Genomic DNA, 12,316 nt, shown 5'->3' with positions numbered 1-12,316 from the left:
AAACCTCGATTCCATAAAATTACTGAATTGTTAAGTACTAAATTTGATACATTTGAGTACACATTAAGTGATTAGTGAATTGTTTATCACTTATTTTTTAGATCAAATTTTGCCTAAAAAATTTCAATACTATTTGATTAATTTTAAAGTTTTATTTTTCGTTATCAAATGTGTTTGAACATGTTAATATCTGAACTCATTAAAATTAAGTGCTGAATTAGGTTAACAAGTATGGTCTAAATAAGATAGTAACACGGCTGCTAGAAACAAATTCTTGAAGACCATAAATTCCACGTGACCACTTAATGCACTCAACAAAACTTTGACGTTCAAATTATGTAAAACCTTTTAATTAATTAGCTCGGTTTAATTTTCCATCAACTATGTACCACTTGAGAGCGATTATGCTGCTCCTGAAAGGACAAGAAAAGCACATGGCGGCTTAGCTTCTTGACATCCAAGAACAAAGAAAATGTAGAGTAACAGGTACCTGTATTTAATAACTGAAAAAAAAAATATAGAGTTGCTTTTTTTTTTTGTGTGTGTTTTTGGGCCCGGTTTTTGGGGGGCGGGGTGTGGTGGAGGGAAATAAATTCCTTAGGGCCCACAACTTGAGCCCAACGGACGTCATTTTTTTTTAATGCAGAATTGTAGATGGAGGGAACCAGAAAACATTTCCCGCCATTTTCCACCCCCCCACGCCCCCTCCCCCCGGCCAACCTTCAGAAACGACTGAACGGCGAAAGGAAAAGCAGAAAGGGGGGATTTAAAAAAAAAAATGGAAGTGGTAAGATCTCATAGGAAGCCCGCCGAAGCAGACGACGTCGTCCCTACCCTGCCTCTTTACCTGTCGGCGCCTGCTCTCCAAGTTCGACTGGAAGATTTCGAGCTTTATGCTGTGGATCGCCTCAGAGGTCACTCACTCTTCCTCATTTTTTTTTAGTGACCATAGATTCCACAGATCCATTCTTATTTCCCCCTAAAATTAGCAAGAAATGGGACTTATTTTAGACTTTGTTTGTAAGCAAACGGGTTTATGGTGGATTCTTGATTAGGCTTGTTTCTTCATTGAGTATATGTGCGGTGACCGGTTCCTTAAAAGCACAACCTCTCTTCTAAACGTACAAAAAATCGACTTGTATGTGAATTTAAGAATTAAGTCTCTGAACTACATTTGATGAAAGCCTTTTGCAAATTTTAATCAGATTTTTTCGGCAGTCTTATAAGAAATTCTTTTCCCCAGACGTTTTTCTTGGGATGCATCACATGCTAAAATTTGAGTTGTTGATAGATAAGTATTGTCTCGAATCGTGAAAATGCAGTTCTAAAAGAGATTTCGGATGGACTGTCGCGTGGAAAGAAGTCTGATGAAATGGAAAAATTGGTAGACGATATGTCCTTTCCATTTCTTTTCAGATGCAGTAATGTTTATGCCAGTTCTGAGAACGTTACATTTCCTTTCTTTCTTTGGACTCGTTTATGCCTTTTTGTTAGGTACGTGAGTTGTGGAAGTTGCATATGAGCCATCCGCATGCATCTGAAGTTGTCAACAAGGACATAATCTCCCATTTTGTCCTTCGTTTGGTCTACTGTAGAACGTAAGATTCTTCACTTTTTTTTTTCTTCACGTGTAATTCTCATATTGTTCGTCTGTTTTCCGTATTGTTAGATAGTCAATTTTATTTTTTGAAATGTTATGTTTTAGGGAAGAGTTGAGAAAATGGTTTCTTTCCATGGAGACTTCATTGTTTCGCTACCGTTTTCGGTCTGAAACTCATGAAGCCCAGGTGTGATTGAGTAATTTGTGACGGCTATCCTCTTTCTTTTCATGGATTGGGGCCTGGGATGGGGGCCAAGGTTTCTTTGCTGTGTGTTTATTGCTGATTATTTCAGGTTTCTGTTCTCTCTGCAGAGGGCACTGATGGCAGAATTTCATCTCCCTTACAAAACTGTGACCAGCGCCGAATTTGAGGTATTTTATGTATTATTTTACCTTACACTTCCTGCAGTGAAATGTTCTTCATGATCTTCATTCGCTTAATATTCCTCAAGTTTAGTTGTTTAATTAGTATTTGTACATGCTGGTTCTTTATGTGATAATGCATTTGTCAACCAATAATATCTGATTCATGTTTTTTTTTTCTATTTTTCCTATGCAGAATGTGAAAGATAAACTGAGCCAAGTTGCGCGTTCAACTGGTCAATCCCTGTCAAGTGGTATTTGCTGTCATACTTGCCAATCCAATTTTTGTGATTGTTGATCCTGTCACTGATGAATTTTCAGATCTTACTTTCAATCCTCTCATTTCTTGATTTTAATACATTTTCCACTTTCTCTTCTACAGGTGATGGTATATTCTACAAGGTAAATGTTGCATTCCCACCTCCCCTGATAAGAGAATATCTAAATGGGGTTCTAAGTTACTTTTGAGGTTTGCACTGTCACACACGTAATTGTGCTGATCTGGATTTAATTTGACAAGCATTATGAGAATAGATCGATAGCAATTCTTGCAATTCCTTTAAGCCTATAAGACTTCCTTGTATGTGATAATCGCATTTAGTCATGCCTCCGATATTTGATTGGTGAGCATGATGTCTATATGAATGTCAGAAGTTAAATCTTTAGGTGATTGTGAACTATAATCTATCATTTTAGTACGTTCGTCAAAACTAATAATTCTGTAATTAAGGAGAAAATTTTTATTCGTATATGAAGTAAATGCTATAGTTCGTGTTCCTTTAAAAGTTGCAAAAGAGCCTCCTCTACCTTGTGGAGTTGAATGAGCATCTTGTCTAATAGAAGTTGTGGTCATCTTAATCTTTTCTCCAATGAATCCTTGAATTTGATGAATGAAGGTGCCATTTGAAGAAGTGCCCGAGCTTGTGGCAGGCCGCCGAGTATATATTCAAAAAGGCCAAGCATATGTTGCAATGAATCAGGTGAATTTAGTGCCTACTGATTCATTCACATCTGTATGTACTTGGGTTCCATCTACCTGATCAATGTATTTACGACTTTTTACAGGTGGTATCTCTTGTTGTTACACAGTTTCGCTTTCTTCTTTCGAAAGCACTTGTGTTGACAAACAGGTAGTTTATTTTCACTGACCCTAAACTTTTGCATTGCTTTTTTTTTTGGGCAAAAATAAACTTAATCTGTATCAGTTGGTGCTATGCAGTTTTTGTTGCACATGAATTTGCCATTTCCTTTTTAATACTATGAGCTCAAGTGTGTTTGCGCTAGGGCAGTATTATTGCCTTCCAAACCTCCAGTTGCACCGTAGACGGTGGTCTGTTTGCACTGTGTCTTCTGTTCCCAGCAGTCAGCACTAGTATGCTCTATATCTTAGTAGTTTGCCTATTTGTTTGAAAATTCAGTCTTGTGTTTTGATGTATGGTCCTTACTGTTCCCAAAAGTTCCAAAAAACGTTCCTTGGCTTTTAAAATTTTTCTCCATCAGCTGCATAATTGCATAAGTAGGGCATGGATAGATCTAAGACACGATTTAGTCGAGGCTTTAGTTGTTTGATTTGTCTTGTTATATGGCGTCGGGAGATATCTGTCTTGGTGTCTCATGTATTAGATTTCTTAGCCTAGTATCTCTTGCATCAAATCTCATAAGAGATTGCGATGGTCTTTAGCTTTTATATTTTATATTCAGAAAATGGACAACGATGATCAGAGAACAAGAAAAAGATCGTTTGACGCCTGTGAGTGGTGAATTAATTCTTATGTTTCATTTTTCTGTTTTTCTCAAATTTGTTATTCTTACTTCGCTGGTTATTTTGTAGCTCGTTGAATCCTTATCCTTGAGTTATTTGGGTCCGGATTATAGTCAGGTATTTGACAGATGCAATATGATCGTCTGTAGCCCCTGATTCATTTCCATTTAAGGTAATCCTGATCATATAGCTGAACCTCTTCTGCAGCCAAGAGAATTTACAGAAATTTCTTTAAAAGATATTGACCAAGTGGCTAAGAGTTCTTTTCCCTTGTGCATGCGTCATCTGTTTGAGAAGGTTGGAGGTTTTAATATTTCACCGTTGTATAATTTTCTTCAGCTATTGTCCATTGAAGTTTAATTTTGAAACAATATTTTTAGGATATGCATTCCCCTCATTTTATTTAATTTACTCCATGATATGCATGGCTTTGATGCAGTTGAGAGAGGATCACCATCTGAAGCATGGAGGCAGAATGCAGTTGGGTTTATTTCTCAAGGTTTGCATGTCCTAGATATTAGATATGTTTTAACACAACTCTGTTTTATGGATATATAATATTATCTATAGAAGTCAAACCTGATCTTTCGTATGCATAAAATGACACAATTGTTTTATAATAGTTAAAGTGGTGGCAATAATTTCTGAAAATTGTATCGTAGCATTTTATTGCACATGTATGGATGTTTCTTATGGATTTTTCTTGTTGAGTGTTTGCTTTTAGGGTGTTGGACTGAAGTTAGATGATGCTCTTGCATTCTGGAAAGCAGAATTCTCAAGAAAAGTAAGATGTAGCTTTATGCCATTTCATCTGTATTTGAGAAGTTAGATTCATTGATCGCCCCAATTGTGAAGAGGCACAATGTATTTCTTAGCATACGAAATCTTAATAGCTTTTTTTTTTTTGTACCATAAGACCTAACAGAGGCAAAATTTCAGAAAAATTCTTTTGCTCTTATTAATTTGCTGCAATAGCCTTTTAAGTGCACATTGGGTGTTGCAGTTTGGTGCTGAAAGATTTGACAAAGAATATGCATACAGCATACGCCACAATTACGGAAAAGAAGGGAAGAGAACAGTGAGTTATTTTCAGTTTCTGATACTTCTCAATTTTCTCTTTAAGTTTAAATTTTTGGATTTAATATGACATTTTTTCTATAGAGATAGAATGCACAACTGAAGATTAATGTATCTTTTGTGTTCAGTAGAAAACATAAACAAAGAGAAGAAAAGGAAACTAAGTTAAGAAAAGGAAACTCCTGATTCTTCTGTGTATGACATAAAAATCATCTTGTTCAAATTACTTTCAACAATTTTCTGAGTAGATTTAAATTGAATTCCATGTGAGCTGTAGTCATGTTAGAATAACTCTATCTGTTCAAATTGCCCCATTTTTCTTCCTTATTGTTAATCAAACAACTCATTTCAAAATTTGTGAAATTCTGCATGGGTGCATTGGCCAATTTTTTCACACTAGCGTCCAACTTTCTTCAACTCTCTTTGTGGTAACTGCAGGATTACACTCCCTATTCGTGCCAAAAAATTATCTCTTCGATGCCTGGTGTTGGAGATCATCATGGTTGTCCATATCGTCATTTCAGGTCAGACCTTTGCAATAATGTAACAGGCTTTATTTTCTATATGTTGAATTTTTTACATTGTGCCTGCTTGAATTTTCAAGAAATTCATATTTCTGATGACTTTCTTTATATTTTTGAGTCAAAGCAGTCCAATTATATGGGTACCATGTTCTATACCATTGATTTTAAGTTGAAAATTATCTGATGAAATGCTGACATGTTTATCAGTGTCAGTTTTTTATCATCGTCATCATCAACAGAAATACTTTTTTGTAAAACTTAAGCTTATATTGTACTCGTTATCATTTATAATTCTATGTTCTTTTTTGGCTTAAAAGTTTTTGTGGCTGAAATAATTAGCTGGACAATCTTTCTTGAGCAGTGAAGAGAATTTGAGAGCTGCCCTTGGAAGGATGGGAGTAGGCAGTCGTGCACTAGAGGATGTAATGGAAAAAGTGCGAAATAAACATTACCAGGTTAGTATTCAGTGTTGTTTGTTGTCTTGAATTGCCTCTGATAATTTCGCTTCTTTGCTTGGGGTTGGAAATCAAAATGCTGAAAGCAATGTGCAGTTGGCATGTACTTTGACATTTGAGGCTGTTCACGGCACATCTTATGATGCTGGGATTAATCATCCAAACCAGTACTTCAGTGACAGTAAAAAGACCTTAGAGTCAAGGGTAAGCTCTGTTGTTTGAACTTGTGCTTTCAATCTGGCGAGTATGTTTGAATGATTGAATTATAACTATCATCCTGAGAGCCTGCAAGTCCCCAATTTGGTACGCATGAATAATCCATGAAGATTTTAACTACACAATGATTTTAAATATTTTGTGTGCTATCTTAGTACAGAGAAGGCTTCTGTGTTTTGATTAACGTTATTGTGGAATCGCCTAGGCTGTATGGATGGGCAGATTGGTTAAACATCAGATGTCATGTTATTTACGATTTTAAACAAAATGAGGGTATGGCTAATGCTAGTAGTCACACATTGGGAGGTTTTGCTCGTATTGGCTGTTCCCTTTCCCTATAATTGCCCACTTTTTCTGCTTTGATGATATCTTCCTTTAGGTTTGTGAAACAGCTTGAGGAAGTGGTCTAGGTATTAGATTGTAAAATAATTCAACCAAGCCTCAAGTCATTTTGGGTTATGTGATTTGTACATGCAAGTTTGTGTTTGGCGGGTTGCTGCAACAGGGAATATCATTTGGCAAATTGCTGAACCTCAACTCACTCCGCTCCCTTACAAAGTAAAAATAAGAAACGATGGATCAAGCATTAAAAACAATAGCTGTTAAAATAAATATCAGTAAAAACGCAAAAAAGATAATCCAATAATAACTGCAACTATTTGTGCATCTCATGATATCTTGTTCTTGTTGCGTGCATTGGATTTTTTTGGTTGTGCTTTTCCATTTCGCTTAATACATGTCTTCTGTTTAGCTTTTACCTTCTTCATTTGCAGAACAATGCCAATATTGCATAAGAGCTGGAGTATTGCATTGTGAAAATTAGTAAAGCTGTTTTCCAATCATCGGTAAGTTTTTGCAACAAGATTCTCAGATCAAGTGCCCTACTGCATTCTTCTCCCAGTTCTTGTTTTTCGTGGTCTGTCATTGGTGATTGCATTGCTGTAAAATGGACAAGATGATGGATTGTGGTGATACAGTTTATTTTAGGATAAATTATCTTTTATCCTCCAGTAATTTGGTGCTTTACCACATAATTTTCTATGGTTTAAAAACTTATATATAATCTCTCATGGTTTAGGTTAAAGTATCACCGTTAGTTTTTCAATAGTAAAAAAATTAAAGTCAAACTAATAAATTGACAAATTCACGTTTTCACTACTTTTTTTTTCTTTATTCCTTTTCTTTCTCTCTTTTTTTTGGGAGGAGGAAAGAGAAGAGATGATTTTGAAAACCTATATTTTGACCTACAAAATCTTAATTTTCTCCAAAATACAAAAGAGATGAAAGGGAAATAAAAAAATAAATAAGAAACTAAAAAAGATGGAAGGGAAATATAAAACACATAAATAAGAAACAAAAATTAGCAAATCATTTTTGGCTACAAATATCATTGTAGGTTTTTAGACCAAATATTTAATGTTATTTTCTAGTTCTTAGTTATGTATTTTTTTTTTCGATTTCTTCTTTTTTATGTTTGAAGGGAAAAAAAGAAGTAATGAAAGGGTAAATTTGTTAATTTATTAGTTTGATATTAACTTTTTGACTATTGACGGTTAGTTTTAATAGAAAAACTAACGGTAACACGTTAATCCAAATCATAAAAGGGAGTTTTTAAAATATAGGAAGGTTATGTGGCAAAGCACCAAACACACGGGGATAAAAAGGTGATTTATCCTTTATTTTAATTGGCTGTCAGAATAGTGGAATTTATTCCAACGGAGCTAAAGGGATGCTTATCTTATAAATTCGCATACGGTTGCTTTATGTTGAAAAGAGTTGGACATGCAAATTGATGATAACTTTTTTAAAGATATTTACAAATTTCATCCCAGGATTACTGCTTGAGCTTGGATGGTTAATTTAAACCACAAACAGTTAGGGTTCGGAGGTATTTCTTCCCACGTCATGCAGATCGGCTTTGGTGGATGTACTTCCCTCACAGTTTTGAGTGGTGTCTTCGGCTTTTAGATATTAAAAATCCCGTTTGGCCCTTGTAAACTCCTATCCGTGTCCAGTTTTCAGGACTAAAGAGGACGTTGTGGAGACTGGTTGGAGTGGTGTGAAACAAAAAGGAAACCATGATTTTAATGATGTTATTTCCTTAGCGTGCATAAGGTAGCCAAAGCCTTTTTCCTTTCGACATGGATACGTGTGTGAGTTTAGGATCCTAATCATGTCTGTCGATGATTATTTTGTTGTCATGCCATCATTCCCATGCGTTTCGATGAGGGCACATTCTATTTGACTATTATCAGCCCCGGAATGTCTGATGACTAATCATCAGCAGTAGAAGGGTTCGGGGAGTTGTTTACCTGTTGGTTTATTATCCGCTGATTCATTTTTTGCCCTTTCCAGGTTGGCTTCCTGGACCGAATGATAAGTGTGATAGAAAGCTTCTTGTAGCATTTATCCTGAATACATCATGTGGTGGATTTCTGCTTCTGTATTCTGCACTGGCCTGGGTACTCCCTGAATATAGTTACTGTGGTAAAAGGGAAGAGGTAAGAGAGGATGGGATGCGAATCACCAAAAAAAAAAAAAAAAAAACCGATTACTTTGTATGAAGATGTGTTGCAGCACCAGAGTTTTCCAAGAGTAAAGGAATAAAATCGTTCTCCGCCGTTATTCGAGCTTTTGAAACCGATGTGCATAGATGATAAACCGATTACTTCTTTGCTCCGCTTTTGGGATTTGTAGGAAGGGAGGTGTGTTAGTGTATATCATCTACGGAAGGGTGGTGTGCTACTAGGTTCCTCTTTCCCACAACGGCTCTCACCTAATTATTATTAACCAAAGTGTGAAAGAACATATCCATCTACTTTTCACTTGCCGCTGCTTCCTGAATCCTAGGTTGATGTTACGGGTGGGATGAGCGAACCTTTTCATGTCGAAACTCTTGATGGTAAAAGTACCATTGCATCAATTGGACCGACCAACTTATGAGCGGGGGGCGGGGTTTGGTTGTTTCAGATGGACATCTTTTTCCCTGCTCTCTCTCTACTGTACTTACTAATGCACTCTGTTCATGAAATTGAATAGTTTTCCAGGATAACGCCCACATGCTCCCAAAGCCAAAGGTTGGTTGAGCCAGCATGAGTGAGCGAGAGTTTAGTAGCAAAAGATTTGCCATTCATCTATCATTTACTAGTATTTATTTATTTAATAATTAATTATCATTTTTTAAACCGTTATATATATATAGCATTAATTTTCTATATATTGATAGTGTATGTATTTTTATTATTGAATACATGACACACACATATATATATATATATATATATAATATTTATATTTATTACGAATAATAACAAACAATTAAATGTAGAAACCCGGATCTTATCCAGGAAGGACGGAAGGTGGATAGTAGTGTTTGTAGAGCATTAAGTCAAATGATTGGAAAAAGATTTTAAAAGATGCAAAGATGTCAGTCATAGAAATGCATAATCGGGCTAGTGGACAAACAGGGGATCATTAGAAGCAACCAAATTAAGGGCTCCACGGCCATGACCCAATTTCATCCATCCATCCATCCATCAATCAATTATCAATGCCATGCATAAAATGCTGCCCCTTCGCTCAGTTGAGGTGATATACAATTATAGATTACTGACATGTGTAATATAAGCGTCCCCACATAATTAATTAATTAATTAATTAATGGGGTATGCTGCAATTATAATAGTGTGCCAAGAAAAAATATATATAAATAAATTACATAAAGTCGAAGGCTCCGTCTCCGTTGCATAATTGACACACTAACAGATTGGGACACGTGGAACGATAAAGGCGTTTTATAATACTACTACCTAACTACAAAACTCTTTTTCAACGGCCGACATCGCAAACGTACTACATACGTGCATCCAACCCTCATAAAAATTAAAATTAAATAACAAAAAAACATCATTATCTAAATTCTCAGATGGTGTGCCCTTAACTTTTTGAAAATACAATACAAAATGCTTTTTTCCCAATCAAAATACTTAGTTCATGTTTGGATTGCATTTTTTGTAAAAAAAAAATACTGTAGCAATTTAATATATGTAAGATAAAAAGGTGATTAGAAAGTATATTTAGAAAAAACGTAGCAATTTTTATTTGAAAAATTACTTTCCAAACAAGACCAGTTTCTCCCCTCAGTGCTTCTTCTTTTTCTTTTTCTTTTAATATGAATGAAAATTTTGAATTTAAAACTTCTCGATTCGAAACTTTTCAAGTACACTGTCTCCTTCGAACGACATGAGCGTACAGATTTACTACGCACAGGTAGACCACAGGTCACAATTTTTGGGGAAAACTGTATGTAATCAGGTAGCATATATTTTTGTGACAGTCTTTTTCCATACAGTCTATGACATTCTCGTGTCGTTTTGCGTCTTTTTAAATGGTCTATTGTGTCATTTGTCAATTTTTGTGATACAATTACATATAGATTCTTTGTTAAAAAAAAATTTATTAGTTAGGGTAAACAAAATTGCTGATTCGATGTCCAGATCCAACCCCAGGCCCCAGGCCCCAGCCCCTCTGGTTTGAGTATTTGAAATCGGAGGACAAGAGAGGTAGTAGGGATTGCTCCGAAGAGCAAACATGAGGAGGAAAGAGGCTTGTCCATGGTGATTGTCAAACTTGTGCGATTTGAGGGATTATTCAAGGAATGCTTTGACATAAAAACAAAAAATGAGACAGTTCTCTCCGTGTATAAAAAGTTCTCTTGTTTAAATGAAAAAAAAAAGTTGTGTTCCCTTGGTTTCTCTCACTTAATGTCAATTACAAAAAAAAAAGAAGAAGAAGAAGAAGAAACGAGGCATAAACAAGTTTGGGTCACATCTATTGGGTCCAAACCCTAGCTAAAGAGGGCCATTTTGAACACAAAATCTAGACTTCGAGGTTGATGAGGGTTTTCCTGTAATAGCATAAATTATGGTTTCCAAGAATTGCAATTTCCAACAAGCATCAAAACCCATATTGCAGGTGAAATGAAATGGAACTTTGTCCTGCTTAAATAAAGCATCATTCTCTTAACTTGGATTTTGACCGAATTTTTTAATCTTCTTTAGTTGTAAAGAAGGAAGACTAGACTGCCACTTCTCCTTGTTAAAGGTTTTAGCTTTTAATCATTGACATATTTATAATGACTTTCAACATCATTGCCTACTATAAGTAGTAACCGAGCAAGCTTTGTTTGGATTCAAGAGTTTTTCAAAAATTAATTTTTTAAATGTTATTAAAATATTTAAAAAGTGCTCTCAAAAATACTCTAAAAAGTATTCTAAACTTTTTTAATGTTTAAAAAATATTTCAAAATATATTCTAAAAACTCTTCTACTCTTAAATATTTCAAAATATTTTTTAAAAATATCTCAAAATATATTATAAAAACTCTGTTACAGTGAAATTTTTTAAAAACATTTCAAAAAATAGCTAATCCAAACGAAAATTTAGAGACTCACATGGCTTCTCCCCTTATCTCTCCCTTTTTTTTTTTTTTTTCCCTTCCCTCGAGCAGGAAAGAATTAGGAGTTAAGAAGCGGACAGAGAAAGAGAGTGAAAAACATGCGAGTTCAGCTCCTGCTTATGCTTTTATTTTTTTCCCCCTCTAATAGACAGGGTGACCAGAGGAATTACAGAAAATATTTGTGTACCTTTGTGTTTACGGAAAATGACTTTAAATATTATTGCTCTTCTTGCCATACTCTTTCTGCAACTTGCTGTATTTGCCATTTTTGTCGCTCCATATTTGATGTACGCTGTTTCCTTGAGCTCCTCAGAGGACCCATAGCACAGCATGCATCCTCAAGACAGGGTGCGCTGGCCAATCATTCTAGTAGTATAAGAATCTGGCTTAATAATATGTGTAACAGATTCCCATTTCAAATATAGAGGACAATAATAATAATATCTTTTCAATATATATATATATATATATGTGTGTGTGTGTAGAGGACAATAAAACCAATTTTGTTTGCAGGAGGGAATAATAGGTCATCTTAAAAAAAAAAAAAAGAAAATTTATAACACCAGAGGAAAAGAAAGGAAATAAAGAAGAAAGTATTAATTTAAAAGAAAAAAGGGGAAAAGGAGAGGAGTAGTGGTAGTGTAACTAGAAGAGGCAAGGGGACATGATTCTATTATGGGACACAACGACTGGGACTGGGAAACCACACCAAACTTTCCAGTTTCCAGTTTTTCCACTCCACGCCCACCAGCACCTACCAGCCCCCCCTCGTTTCAATCTCATCCTCCCATGTACTTTATCTTTTGCCCCGTCTATCTCTCTCTCTCTCTCTCGAGTCCATAATAAAGTTGAAAGCTACAA

At 35.3% G+C, this 12,316-nt stretch overlaps 1 protein-coding gene across 3 annotated transcripts; it reads left to right on the top strand.

Annotated features, from left to right (window-relative positions):
- Positions 1–697: 697 nt before the first annotated feature.
- Positions 698–8,805, top strand: LOC113717940 (probable DNA primase large subunit). Of its 3 annotated transcripts, XM_027242788.2 has the most exons (21): positions 698–914; positions 1,323–1,384; positions 1,495–1,598; positions 1,706–1,787; positions 1,913–1,972; positions 2,160–2,217; positions 2,346–2,365; positions 2,860–2,943; positions 3,029–3,093; positions 3,665–3,713; positions 3,795–3,842; positions 3,933–4,022; positions 4,165–4,224; positions 4,450–4,509; positions 4,729–4,803; positions 5,241–5,326; positions 5,688–5,781; positions 5,878–5,985; positions 6,771–6,842; positions 7,830–8,112; positions 8,353–8,805. In XM_027242788.2, the coding sequence occupies exons 1-19, from the start codon at positions 779–781 to the stop codon at positions 6,789–6,791; spliced, it is 1,362 nt and encodes a 453-aa protein (XP_027098589.1). In that variant the 5' UTR covers positions 698–778; the 3' UTR covers positions 6,792–6,842; positions 7,830–8,112; positions 8,353–8,805. The 3 variants fall into 3 exon arrangements, with proteins under 3 accessions (XP_027098589.1, XP_027098588.1, XP_027098587.1); XM_027242787.2 differs by lacking the exon at positions 7,830–8,112; XM_027242786.2 differs by lacking the exon at positions 8,353–8,805 and having other exon boundaries at positions 7,830–8,139.
- The last annotated feature ends 3,511 nt before the right edge of the window (positions 8,806–12,316 follow it).

This window comes from Coffea arabica, chromosome 11e (genome assembly GCF_036785885.1).
Source record: "Coffea arabica cultivar ET-39 chromosome 11e, Coffea Arabica ET-39 HiFi, whole genome shotgun sequence".
Lineage (NCBI taxonomy): Eukaryota > Viridiplantae > Streptophyta > Magnoliopsida > Gentianales > Rubiaceae > Coffea > Coffea arabica.
The sequence above is the reverse complement of the archived record's forward strand: the minus strand, read 5'-3'. Positions and strand labels throughout refer to the sequence as shown.

Bases quoted from the DNA above. Each gene is read 5' to 3' on its own strand.
- LOC113717940 (XM_027242787.2), top strand. From the start codon at position 779: ATGGAAGTGGTAAGATCTCATAGGAAGCCCGCCGAAGCAGACGACGTC. The intron at 3,094-3,664 runs GTAGTTTATTTT...TTTTATATTCAG, and splicing joins GCACTTGTGTTGACAAACAG to AAAATGGACAACGATGATCA. The intron at 3,843-3,932 runs GTATTTGACAGA...CCTCTTCTGCAG, and splicing joins TGGGTCCGGATTATAGTCAG to CCAAGAGAATTTACAGAAAT.